This window comes from Zophobas morio, unplaced genomic scaffold, assembly GCF_036711695.1.
Source record: "Zophobas morio isolate AGI-343-1 ecotype UQ-CSIRO unplaced genomic scaffold, CSIRO_AGI_Zmor_V1 ptg000412l, whole genome shotgun sequence".
NCBI classification, from domain to species: domain Eukaryota; kingdom Metazoa; phylum Arthropoda; class Insecta; order Coleoptera; family Tenebrionidae; genus Zophobas; species Zophobas morio.
Window position 1 is genome coordinate 38,920 of NW_026972516.1, and position 13,186 is coordinate 52,105.

Sequence of the window (13,186 nt, forward strand, 5' to 3'; positions counted from 1 at the left end):
AACCAACGACCTCAATTATTAACTTGTTAATACGCGCATGCGGACAAGCAAGGTGTAAAACCATTAAATAACGCACTTGCTTAATAAATAATAACCATTTGGGCGGGTGTAGTGCGAAGTAATTCAATAAAGAGTTCTACTCCTACCTTCCTTTTATTATATATAATTAGGGTGCTATATACTAAAATTGTAAGAACTAAGCGAAGTTGGAAGTTTAGAACTACAAATTTGACATAATAAGAAATTTGAAGTATTTTGACTGATAGTAATAAATTTTACTAAATTTTTGTTTACTGCCTTTATACTTTATAATTTCTCTGAGAATTTTAAAATTGAAAATTAGCGGATTGATTGAAACTTTTATTTATATTCCAAACAAAATTATATATATAAATAAATTAAGTAAAAACTTATCTTTTTTATTATATAATTCCATTTTGATTTTCAGCTCAACCGTGGGTTACAGGCGCCGTGCAAAATTTCTTTTCTTTGGCACACCAAACATTTTTGAACTGTTCAGGAAGAGAGTACTCAACAGGATCTTCAGTTTCCGCTTAATAATATCAATAAAAAATAAATATTCTCAAAAAATCCTTAAATTCAGTGAAAAAATATATTTTAATTAAGTTATTTATAATTATTAGTTAAATTAATAACTGTTTTATAGTAGAACTGTCATATTTATTATTTAATTAGTTTTATATTTAATTACTATAATAAAAAATTTATTATATTTATAATTTTAATATTAATATAAATACTATTATTAATAAAAACTGGTAGAAATAAAACCTTATAACAGAAGTAAAATATTTATTTTATTCCAAAGCAAAACATTTATTATTAAATCTTTTTGTATTTATTTGAAGTTCTTTAAAATTATTTATTTTATATATATTCACTTTACTATTATTTCTTATAAAAATATATTAAAAAATATTTTTTTATAAATTCCTAATGTTTTCTTCTTTACTATTTTTATATGGAACTCATTAATTAATTGAATGTCTATTCATTATTTCTTAAAATAAATATAATATTGATAATATTTTTCTATTTTTTATATATTTCCTATATTGTATTTTATATAAATAATATTTATAAGTATAGAATTTTATTTTTTACTTCTTATTAATATTTTTAACAATTATATTAAATATAAAAATATAAATTTAAAAATATTTTATTTATTTATTTATTACTATTTTTGTGTAAAACCTAAAGTTAAAAGTAATATACTATTTTATATATAAATAAAATATTTATTATATCAGTTATTTTTTATTTTTATACAAAATTATAATAAATAATACAAGTAGTTATTATTTTTGTATTTACTAAATATAATAATTATAATTGTTAAATTTGTACCCAAAAAGCACTAAATATAAATTCAAATTTTTATACAAGTATTTAATCTTTTTTTTTAAATCGCTAATATAAATCGATACAAAGAAATACACTTTTATTATTATAGTAATAACTAATAAAAATGATTAAAAAATATATATACTTCATAAATGTTGTAAGTAATAATATTTTTACATAGTAAACTAAAAAAAATATATATATAAGTTACATAAAAAAAATAGAAACTTTATAAATAGCGTAAATTTATTTATTATAAATAAAGTTATTTTTGAAAAAAATTAAATAAAAAAATTAAAAGTATTTATAAAAAATATATTATTTATGTACAATATAAAAAAGAAATAATTTTTTTAATAAATATTTAAATAAAAGTTTTATTTTTATAAATTCTAATAAAAAACACTTAAAAAGAAGTTATTTCAAAATTAAAAACAAAAAAAGTGTTAATAATTTAATTTTTAAAATTTTTAATAATACTACAAAAATTTAAATTTAAAGTATTTTTAAAAAAACTTTAGAAATAATAAATTTTTACTTTTCATTAAAATAAAAATTATTTTCAAAAGTTTTTAATAAAGATAAAAAGAAATTATTAAGAAAAATATATATTAAAAAATTTTAAACATGAAAATCAAAAAAAAATTTATAAAGAAAAAATTATTAAGTAAATTTTTTTATTCTAATTTTATTAAAAAACTTTAAAGATTCTACAAATTTATTTATTACTTTTTATTATTAATTAATGTTATTTAATTTTATAACTTCATTATTATTAAAAAAATAAATCTAATAATTTTTTTATTAGAGAAATATAAATTTTCCTTATTCTTTAATAAAATTTTATGATTTTTTATTTATAAATATAAAAGTTTATAGTTTATATATTATATTCAATTTAATATAAATATCCTCTATTATTTAATTTATTATGTACTTAATTATTTTTTGTTTGTAATTATTATTTAGTAAAGTTGTATATTATTCAATGTTTAATTAAAGTGAAGAATAATAAATTTTATTTTTTATATTTTCAATTTATCAATTCATATATCATTTATTAAAATATTTATAGTAAATTTGTATATTTTACAAAAAATAAAAATTTAAGATAATGACGCATAATAATATTTAATTAAAAAAATGTTTATCTTTTTTTTTTAATTTATAAAGTAAAAATTATTTATTAACTTTTCATTAATAAAATAATTTTATAGTAAAAGTTTTTATATTTTAATATAAATTTATTAAATTCTATGAAATGAAATAAAAATTATTTACTTAATTATTTTTCGTTTGATTATAATATTAAAAGAAAAAAATAAAAAATAATTATTAAAATTATTTATTCTATATTTTTAATATAAGACCAAAAAATTTAATAAGAAGCTTTAATAGTATTTTTGATTTCTATTATTTTTATTTTTTAATAATTTGCTTAATGTTTTGGTTTTTAATAATTATTTGTTAGTAATTTATTATAAGTAATATTTATTAAAATTATAAAAATTAAGAATTATCAGTTTTATTAATTTTATAAACTCATATTTACTAATAAAAAATTCTTAGAAAAATAAAAAATTGTTAAGTATTTAATTTTCATGTATTGTCAATTAAAAATAATCTTATCTAGTTTCTATTATTTAATAATTTCTTTTAAAATTTACGATTACAAAAAAATTATAAAAGTTAAATGGTCTGAATTTTGCTTTTTATTAGAATAAACATTAACTTTTTATAGCGATATTAGTTTATAATAAATTTAAAATAAATAAAACATTTTTTTAATTACTATTATACATATAATAATATTTACTTACAAAAATAAAACAGTTGTTATTAGCTTAAAAGAATTAACAAATTTCAAAATAATAGTTTTATATAATAACTTTATGCTTCTTTATAAGAAAGAGGAATTATATTTAAAGTTAACACAAAAATTATATACTCCTTAACTTATTTTTATTACTTTTCTTGTAAATATTTATTAAAATTCATAAAAAAAGTAAATTATTAGATGTCTATAATATAAATACAATAAAAATAAGTACCACTTTTTTTTACTAAAAAAAATTTTTTAATTTTTTAATTTTTTTCCAACTTATTTTATAAATAGTTTTATATGTAGCAATACTCTAATTACTGTTAATAATTATTAGTTACATACAAAAAAAAAAGTAATTTTTATAGTATATTATTCTATAAATTATTATCAATATTAATTTAATAAATATTTATTATATAACAATTCACTTTTTTTTTATTTTATTATTATTTTATTATATAAATAAATCATTTATTATAAATATTATATAAAATAAATTTATTTATCATAACAACTTTAAGTAAAGATAACTTCCTTATTATTATACGTTAATTCTCAGCACTACTTTTTATAAAAAAATTCTTACTTTCACCAGAAACGTTAACGTTTACTTCTGACGTCTTCGCTGTGATGATTTCGGTATTCAACGAAGTTTTACTTAAATAGATTTGGCAGCCGTCCACCTTATCGAGAGTAATCATTGGCGCAGAACCTCAATAATTTATATAAAGATAATAATAATGCTATTACTTATAAATATTATTAATTATTATACTTTTCAAGCGGCGTATTTCAATTATTTAAAAGCCAAATCAAGAAATAAAAGTTTCATAAAATTTAGTTATTAAAGATTTTTGGTAGAAATTTATATGGCAAACATAAAATTTATTTATAATTCAATAATATTTTGGTATAAGAAAGTTTAAAATTGTATTCTACAGTTAAATATTAAATATTATTTATTTTAAAAATAATAATTGAAAATAAAAAAATTAATATAAAACTCTTGAATAAAATATTTTGTGTCTTTTTTAATAAAACTATTATTAACAATTTAACTCATTTAGTTATTTAAATTTACTTATGATCAACTATAAAAAAAGCTTTATTTTAATTTATTTAAGAACAGTTAATATATATAAAATATATAATATACTTTAATATAAATTATTGAAATATATATTTTATTATAATAAAATAATTATTGTACAATATTTTTATAATCTTATTTATTTTAAATATATAATTATAATAAATTTAATTTGTTTACTTTATATAATAAAATATTATTTCTAACATGAATAAAGAAAATTTTAAATTTTAAGTATTTCAAAAAATGTTATTCAAAATCTAAGAAATTAAAAAGTTCATATAAATTTATATTATTATTTAGTAAATTTCATTATAAATTTTTTTAAAAGAAATATTTATTATAATAAATTTAATATATATCTTCATCAAGGTAAAAATGCTTTATATTATATAAAAGAAACTGTTTACTTTTTACATAACAAAAATTTTATTATAAAACATGAAAAAAAATTTCTAATAAAATTGATTAATAAATTATTATTTAACTTGTAAAAATAAAAGTATAATTATATAATTATAATAGAGTGATAGTCAAACAATATTTGTTATTATACATCATTATATTAAATATATTAACTACTTCAATAGACTTGATAAAAAACTTTTTTTTTAAGTAATGAGAAACTATTTCAAAAACCTCAAAAAACTCATGATTTTTATCAGAAAAATATTATTAACATGAATAAATATTTTTAATAATTACTTTTTATAAAAAAATATTTTTTATATAAACAAACAAACCCAACACTTGAACTTGGCAGGATACAGAATTATTTACTTCCACACAAGAAATGACCGTGTGAAAAACTATAGCAACCTGTTCAGATTTAATAAAATAAATAACCAATAATAAATTTAGTAAATTTTCGCAACCAATTAGTTTTAAGAATTTAAAATTATATTCGAATTTATCCAATAAGAAACCTTAAAGGGCACCAATAATTTTTAATAACCGAAAAAAAAGTTTTTATATTGGTTATATTTCATAGAGGGAACGTGAAGTTTTTTAAAAAAATAAATGTTGCCATAAATTATCTTGTAATTATATTAAAATTTATAATTACTAACAAAAATTTTTTATAATTAAATTAAATTATAAATAAATAACACGTAATACCTTTTAACTAATATAAATTTGTTTTATTCTTAGTATTAAGTGAAAAATACTTTCTTGTTAGTAACATATTTATAGTAATTTTATAGATAACTTTAATAACCCGTAATATTAAAGAAATATAAAACCTTAGAAAAGTTTATATATCAATAAGAAATATATAACTTTTTTAAGTAGCAATAAAAATAAAAATATGTTATATCCAAAAAAAACTATGACAAGTAGAAGTAATACTTATATATAGCAATAATTATTAAAAAAGAAACCTTAATAAATAAATTTATATCAAGTAAAAAAATAATAAAAATGATATTAAAATCAATAACACTTTCTTTAAATAGAGATTTTTTGTAAATTAATATAAAATAAAATGCTATAATCGTTTTGAAATAATTTTTAAAGCTATTCGTTAATTTTAAAAACTTATAATAAAAAAAATTATAATATTTTCATGAACTGCTAACTTTAAAAACTGTGAAGACAAGGATTTGGGTAGTATGAAAGTTGTTGTTTTATTTAAGAGCGTTTACAAGATATCTATTTTGTTTATAAATTTCATTATTTATACAGTCATTTATTATTATATTTATTAAATTTAATAAATATAAAATGTCTCATATTATAATAAACATAATTGATATTCATTATATTTTACTTGTAAAGTTTTAAAGATTTCTTATAATAATTTAGTAAAGTTCTAGTTTTTATTTTGAATTAACAACCCATAAAAGTTTTTTCTTTTGTATTTTGAATATTTAAAAGATTTAAAAATTATTTATAATTATTTAAAATTAAGTTTTAAAGTTAATAATAAAATAACTTTATTTATATATAAATCCCAGTTAAATATTATAACTGTTAATAGTAATTCATATAAATATTAGAATCTTTATTAAAATATAAAAATTTATATATTAATTAATAATTAATTAATTTTATAGATCTAATTTTTTAGTAATTTGTTTCTATAATAATATAATAAAACTTTTTTATTATAAAATATTTATACACAATACTTTTTATATGACAACTTTTATATTTATTTAAATTTATAACTTAATTTGAATAATAATATAATAATAAAACTTTTATACTTTATAATCAGTAATAATACTTTTAAATATAACCATTTTTATAATTAGTTTTCTTTAGATGATTTTTTATAATTTTATATGAAAATAATAACATTTAAACTATTATATCTAAATATTTTTATAAATTATTTTTATTGAATAATAAAATACAACAACTAATTGTTTCAATAGTACCTTTATAAATAAGTATTCACACAAGTATACTTATACTTTTAATATAGTGGAAAATTTTAATAATATTTATCAATATTTCAGTTAATAAATTTATTAAAAAAAATATTAAATTTTAACAATAAAAAATTTGGTTGAAATTTTTTTCATTTAAATAATAAAATAATATAAAAGATTTTATAATAGAATTTAATATATAAATTTAAAAAAGTTTGTTATTTTTATAGTAAAAAGTAACTTTATTATTGTACGCAAACTTCCATTTTATAAAAAAATTTTTAAGACAAATATTATATCATTTAAAAAATTCTTTTTCATATCATTAAATAAATCAAATAATGAAATCTGCTGTGTACTTAGTAAGTCTTATTATTATATTTGTTTCACTAATATTTATTAGTATTATTTATTAGTTTTATTTTCCTTGTATAAAAAAAACAGAACCTTTTTGCAATTATTAATAACAATATTATTGCATTTGCCTTTAACTTGAAGCGTGCAATTCTCACACTTGTAAAGTATCTAGTAATTATGATATTAATGATAATAAAATAAATTTGTTTTACTTTATTATATATAAAGTTGTTTAGTAAAAATCAATAATTTTTCAAACAATAACTTCTTTATAATTACCTTTATTATTTATTTTCATATTTATTTCATAATTATTAACTATTACTATTATAATTATTATACTTATATACTGATAAATAATAATATAATACTATAATATAATAAATTTGTTTTACTAATTATATTAAAGTTAATTTGTAAATCATAATTTTTATTAAACAGTAATAATCTTTTATTATTAACTTTATTATTTATTTTAATTCTTGTTTTATAATTATTAACTATTTTTATTAAAATAATTATACTTATATACAAATAAAGAAAATTTCTGTTATTGATATTTACTCGAAACAATAAAGCTTTTATGAGTTTATAATAGAATTAAAAAATATATTTTTTTAAACAATTACTTATATCGATATAAATTTACTAAAGTTTTATTAATACAAAATGTATTAATTTTTAAAACAATATTTTTCACAGTAATAATAAAAATTAAAAAAAATTCATCATACTTATTTACAAGTTTTTATATTACATTTTCATTGGAGTTTGGAACAAAAACTGAAGTTTATCATACAATACAGATTGGTTTAGAAGTTCAATATATTTATTATATAAAAAGTGATTGGCCTATAAAATTACGATATTCTCCTGAATGGTCGGTTCTGGAACTTTCAGCGAATGGTCTCCTTTATAAAACTCAAAATGGTGCTTTTTTCCTCTCACGTGCTCGTACGAAGCTTCAGAAGTTTTCGTATTGGTGGGTTTGGGAGTGGATGTTTCTTTCTTGGGCGTTTCTTTAAGTAAAGAAAATAGAAAATTAGAATAAAACATTAAAAAATAAAATAAAATTACGTATAAAATATTTTTAAAAAATAAGTAAAAACTTTTTATTATTAAGTATATATATAAAAAGTAACCATTTTTTTAAGAAGCATTGCTTTTTTTGTATAGACGGAAAATTATAAACTTTTTATTAAAAATGTATATATATAAAAAATTAACTAAATAAAAGTACATGTCCATTATAATAATAATAATAGTGAATTAGCGGAGTTATTTTATATTTGATCGGCCAGATAAAATAATTTATAAATTTCCCTTAAAACTTTCTTAAGTATAACCAAAGTGATTGTATTAATTGTTTATACTAAACCTGTTTAGTATAATAAATGAGTAATAAAAAAACATGAAACATGAACAACTTTTTACTGGCCAAAAAAAATTAGTAACGACAATAGAAATGGTGTAATGTCCAATAAAATTATGTAAATATGAAAGCAGATCGGATAAGAAAAAAATAGGAAATGACTTTAACATATAACGAATATCCTACAAGAAAAACAATAATAACGCCAATAATGCAGAATATAAAGTATAAATAAAATTTAAGTTTCTCTCTGTTACGCATTTAAAAACAAGTTGAAAATAGCCGAAGAGCTCCAGTCGCTATAAAAACCATTCGGAATTCTAATTGGTCATTTTCTACAAAAATTTACAAATGGACGAAAGGAAAAAAAAAACACAAGATTTCTTCCTTTATGCACACATGCAAATGGGTTTGCAGGGGTTCATTATTTCTATAGCATATTGGATTATTTTATCCAATTAAAAGCAAACATACGACTAGCATACTGCAGCGGGACGTTTCTATAAACTTTTTATTATTATTTTTAATTATTTTTATTCCTTTTTTATTTTATTGTTTTATATTATTCTTTATATTTTTAGAATATTTTATTGTCTCAAATGTTAGCATATTCCTTATTTTATAGCCTTAAATAATCACGTTAAACATTTTCTTTTAATAACAAAATTTTAATGCGAGCGCACATGTGCTAAAAATAGTTCTGAAAACTTTTAAATATTATTAACATTATAAATATAAAAATTAATAATTATTGTACGCTCTATTTATTCTTTCTTCTTTATTTTGTATAAAAATAATAATTATATTTGTATTAGTTTTAAAATAAGAATAACCAGAAGGAACTACAGAAGAAGCTCGCAAGGCTGGATTTTTGTGCGTCATTTGAGACTTGTCAACCTTTTTAAGTCCTTTAGTTATGTCTCCGCCTTTGTTAAGTGCTGAAAACAACTCAAAAGTTCCTCCTTTATAAATATTTATTATTGTTATTGTTATTATTATTATTATTAGTTTCTTTAAAAATAATTCTTCTCTATGTACTTTATTATTTCATATCTACGCTCTTCATTAATGTTTATTAATATTAACTTAAATAAAATAAAATTATAATAGATTTGTAGCCCATACTTGATTATATATAAGTAATGTGCTACTTATTATTATTAGTTTTATTATTATTATTATTAAACCAGAAGTTGCTTTAGCAGAAGTGGTCGAATTCGGCTTAACTTTTTCTTCACAGGATTTCGGAGAACAGCCTAAAATAATTTATGTTGATAAGATAATGAAAAATTTATGGAGTATATGAACCATTAGGATTATAAGAAAATCCTTTATCATGATATTCTTTAACGTAATTGGCTAATCCCGTCCATAAAGACTTAAATTCCTTTGCCCATTGGTTGTTTGGGTTTTCCTTAGATTTGTACTCTTGAAGAACTTTATTAGCAAAATAATCGGCCGGCTCGCTGGTAGTTTTTACAAAATTGAAGGGATCCTCCTGAGAGACCCACTCAAGTGCTATTATAAAATAAGTAAAATAATAGAAATATTAAAAAAATATTATATATATTTCCGTATATACAAACATAATAAAGTTTATAAGAAAGTAAACTAAAATCTAAAACTAATAAAAATATAATTATTAAAAATATTATATATATATTTTTATAAAACATAATAAAATAAAAATTTTTTTTATTAACAAGTTAAATTATAATATAAACTTTATAACGTAAATGAGAAAAAATTATAAACTTTGAAAATTTAGTATAAATATTTTTATATATAATAATAAATTCAATTAAAAAATTATTTATAAAATCCACTGTAAATTATAAAAAAGAAAAAAAAATAAACTTTTAAAAAAAATTAGAACAATTTTATATATTGACGTAATAAAGTTTATTATTAATTATATTAAAATATAGACTTTTCAATAAAAACTCAAAGATATATATAAACTTAAAAGTTCAGTATAAACATTTAATATATACAAAAATAATAAATTTCATTAATAAGTTATTTCAAATAACACTTAAAAACATATAAACAAAAAATATAAACTTTAATAAAACGTTACCAAAAATTCTTTATGTAGTTATAAAATATATAGTATTCCATATATAAAAAAATATAAACTTAAAAAAATTATAATTTCTATTTAATATAATGTAATGAAGTTTATTAAAAGTATATCATAGTATAAACTTCTTATATAAAAACCAAGAAAAAAATTTAAGAAAATATTATAAATATTTTTTTTATTTACAAAAATAACTAAAATCATAGTTGGAAATATATATTTTTTAATATAAAGATGACATAAAAATATTAATTGTAGGTTTTTTTATACATGTAGATAATAAAGTTTATTATGATATACTCTAGATTATTTATATGAAACTTTTAGAAAAATATATAAATAATTTTTTACATACAAAAATAATAAAATTTATTAATTAATTTATAAAAATATACATTTTAATTTTTAAAACGACAAAAAATATAAACTTTACTTTTGTGGTATTATTTTATAATAAAGTTTAATATAGCAACGAAAATATTTAAACTTTTCAAATAGTATAAATATTTTTCTATACAAAAGTAATAATATTTAAAACACTTTTAATTATAGAAAGATAAAAATAAATAAACTTTATATTTTCTTAAATAGTTATATAATGAAGTTTATTAAAATTTGTATTTATTATAATATAAATTTATATATAAGAAATAAACAAACTTTTAAAAAGTATAGATATTTTTATATAGGAAAGTAATAAACTTTATTAATAAACTAGTTAATAATATACCTTTAATTATAAACACGATATAAAATAAAAACTTTAGTTTTTATAATATTTCTTTAAAAAAGTTATGAGTAGAAGATACTACCAATTACAGAGTCCGTGACGGCTCTAATGTGGTTCTTCACATTTAAATCTTTACTTTGATAATTACAAATAGCAACAATTGCATCTTTTTGAGGCTTAAAAAGAGATGTCAATTCACTCTGATTTGGTTTTCTACAGTCACCTGCTGTAGCTATGAAGGCACGTTGTGCTAGAAACGCTTCTTTTACGAGTAAAGCCTTATTAAATTAATACTATAAGAAATATAGATATTGATTAAAATAGTTAAATTTTAAATAAAAATAAAAAATTAAATTTTAAAAAAAAAACAAAATAGAAATCAATAACTATTTCGTAAACGGGTGCGGCACATTTCTTTGAAGCCTCTACATATTTATCAACGGTAGAAGAAAGAAACTCATCGTAAGCAGAAATAAAAAAGTTTTTATTTGAGGCAGAAGTGGAAGTTGTAGAAGAAGGCGCTTTAAAATAAATCAAAGCCATCTTTGAAAAGTTAATTTTAAAAAATAATATAATATACGAGAAATTCCTGCGATAGACTCCAACTTTTCGGTGGCTTTTTCCAAACGAGAAATCAAATTAATCATTTCTTGAGTCATAATTAAACCCTTTAATAGAGTTAAAAGGAATTAAAATATATGTATAAGAAAAATTACTTTTCGTAAATTGGAATGTATATGTATATTGCGTACACAAAACAAAATAAAATATTTAATAATTTTGTAGCACTTTAAAGAATTAAAAAAAAAAGTAAATAAGGAAAAAAAAAACTATAAGTATATTGTCATTTAACAGATATTTCTCTTATACGTTCTTATAGCAAAAACACAGTAGTGAAGAAAATTTTAATGTCTTTAATTAGAAACCGAACTTGACCGCTAATATCAAAAAAGGTTTTTATTTACCGCTAACGAACTCCAATAAAAGCTTATTATAGAATTTTTCATGAAAGTAAATAATTTGATGGTCAATTTTCAGTGTTAATTTGTTAATTTCAACGCAGTGAGTGATACATTAAGTAATAATAAAAGCTTATCTGTTTCGTTTCTGAACTTATAATTCTCGTTCATTTTAAAGTTGTATTTTAATTTAAATTCTTTTCTCGTATTAATTAATGTAAAAGTATCTTTTAGCCTTTTCTCTTTAGTTTTTAATCATTTATTTGAAATGAATTTGCTTAAATCTTAAGCTTAGAAAAGTCTTGTTGAAATTACCGCAACTCCAAAAGAGGACGCCTCAGGCTGAGTAGGTAAATCCGTTAAAAGAGTACACAAGTTTGAGATGGCTGACAAATGTAGAAAAAGTTGTACAGCCTACCAGCTTGCAAGCTCAACTTATTTTGAAAAAGGTTATATATTATCCGCTCTTCCGTTTAGGCAAGCACTCTATCGAACAAGCAACTTTAATTAAACCAAGCAAGCGCGCACCAGGGATTCATAAGCATAAGGAGTTTTTAGTTTATTAAAACAAATAAGTTTTGTACACAAAAATAAACATTATTAGACTCAGTTTATTCATGATAGGAGTAATCTAAAAAATTTTACGCTTTTTCGGAATATATATACTTACTAAGAAGTGGCCCGACAAGGATCTAAAAATCCTTGTTATATATATAAATTGAAAAGAAGTCAGCCCTCTACTTCCTTTTTTATTAACTTAAATGAGTGATTTTGAGTAGTTTTGTATTATTTGTTTGTTTTTATATAACAAAAAATATTTAAAAATGTCGCGTTAAACTTATATCCCTTTTGACCTACGAAGTGCTCGGGCAAAATTATAGTAATTTAATAATGACTACTAATTTTTTCTTGTGTACGAGTATTCCTTACAAAAAAATAAGAAGAACAAAGAACATTAAAAGATTATTTTTAAAATAAACCAGCAAGGTAATATATGAAGTTTATTTTAAAGGAAATATATGGT

General features: G+C 17.9%; 1 protein-coding gene across 1 annotated transcript; it reads right to left on the bottom strand.

Annotated features, from left to right (window-relative positions):
* Positions 1-440: 440 nt before the first annotated feature.
* LOC135120707 (adenylyl cyclase-associated protein 1-like) lies at positions 441-12,183 on the bottom strand. Its single transcript, XM_064045046.1, has 12 exons — positions 12,169-12,183; positions 11,784-11,871; positions 11,591-11,724; positions 11,286-11,481; positions 9,699-9,908; positions 9,578-9,646; positions 9,224-9,352; positions 7,883-8,037; positions 7,109-7,186; positions 5,027-5,102; positions 3,780-3,905; positions 441-553 (listed from the first exon to the last, which is right to left on the bottom strand). The coding sequence occupies exons 2-12, from the start codon at positions 11,860-11,862 to the stop codon at positions 450-452; spliced, it is 1,356 nt and encodes a 451-aa protein (XP_063901116.1). The 5' UTR covers positions 11,863-11,871; positions 12,169-12,183; the 3' UTR covers positions 441-449.
* Positions 12,184-13,186: the final 1,003 nt, after the last annotated feature.

Bases quoted from the DNA above. Each gene is read 5' to 3' on its own strand.
- LOC135120707 (XM_064045046.1), bottom strand. From the start codon at position 11,862: ATGACTCAAGAAATGATTAATTTGATTTCTCGTTTGGAAAAAGCCACC. The intron at 11,725-11,783 runs GTATATTATATT...TTTATTTTAAAG, and splicing joins GTCTATCGCAGGAATTTCTC to CGCCTTCTTCTACAACTTCC. The intron at 11,482-11,590 runs GTTATTGATTTC...TAATTTAATAAG, and splicing joins CCGCACCCGTTTACGAAATA to GCTTTACTCGTAAAAGAAGC.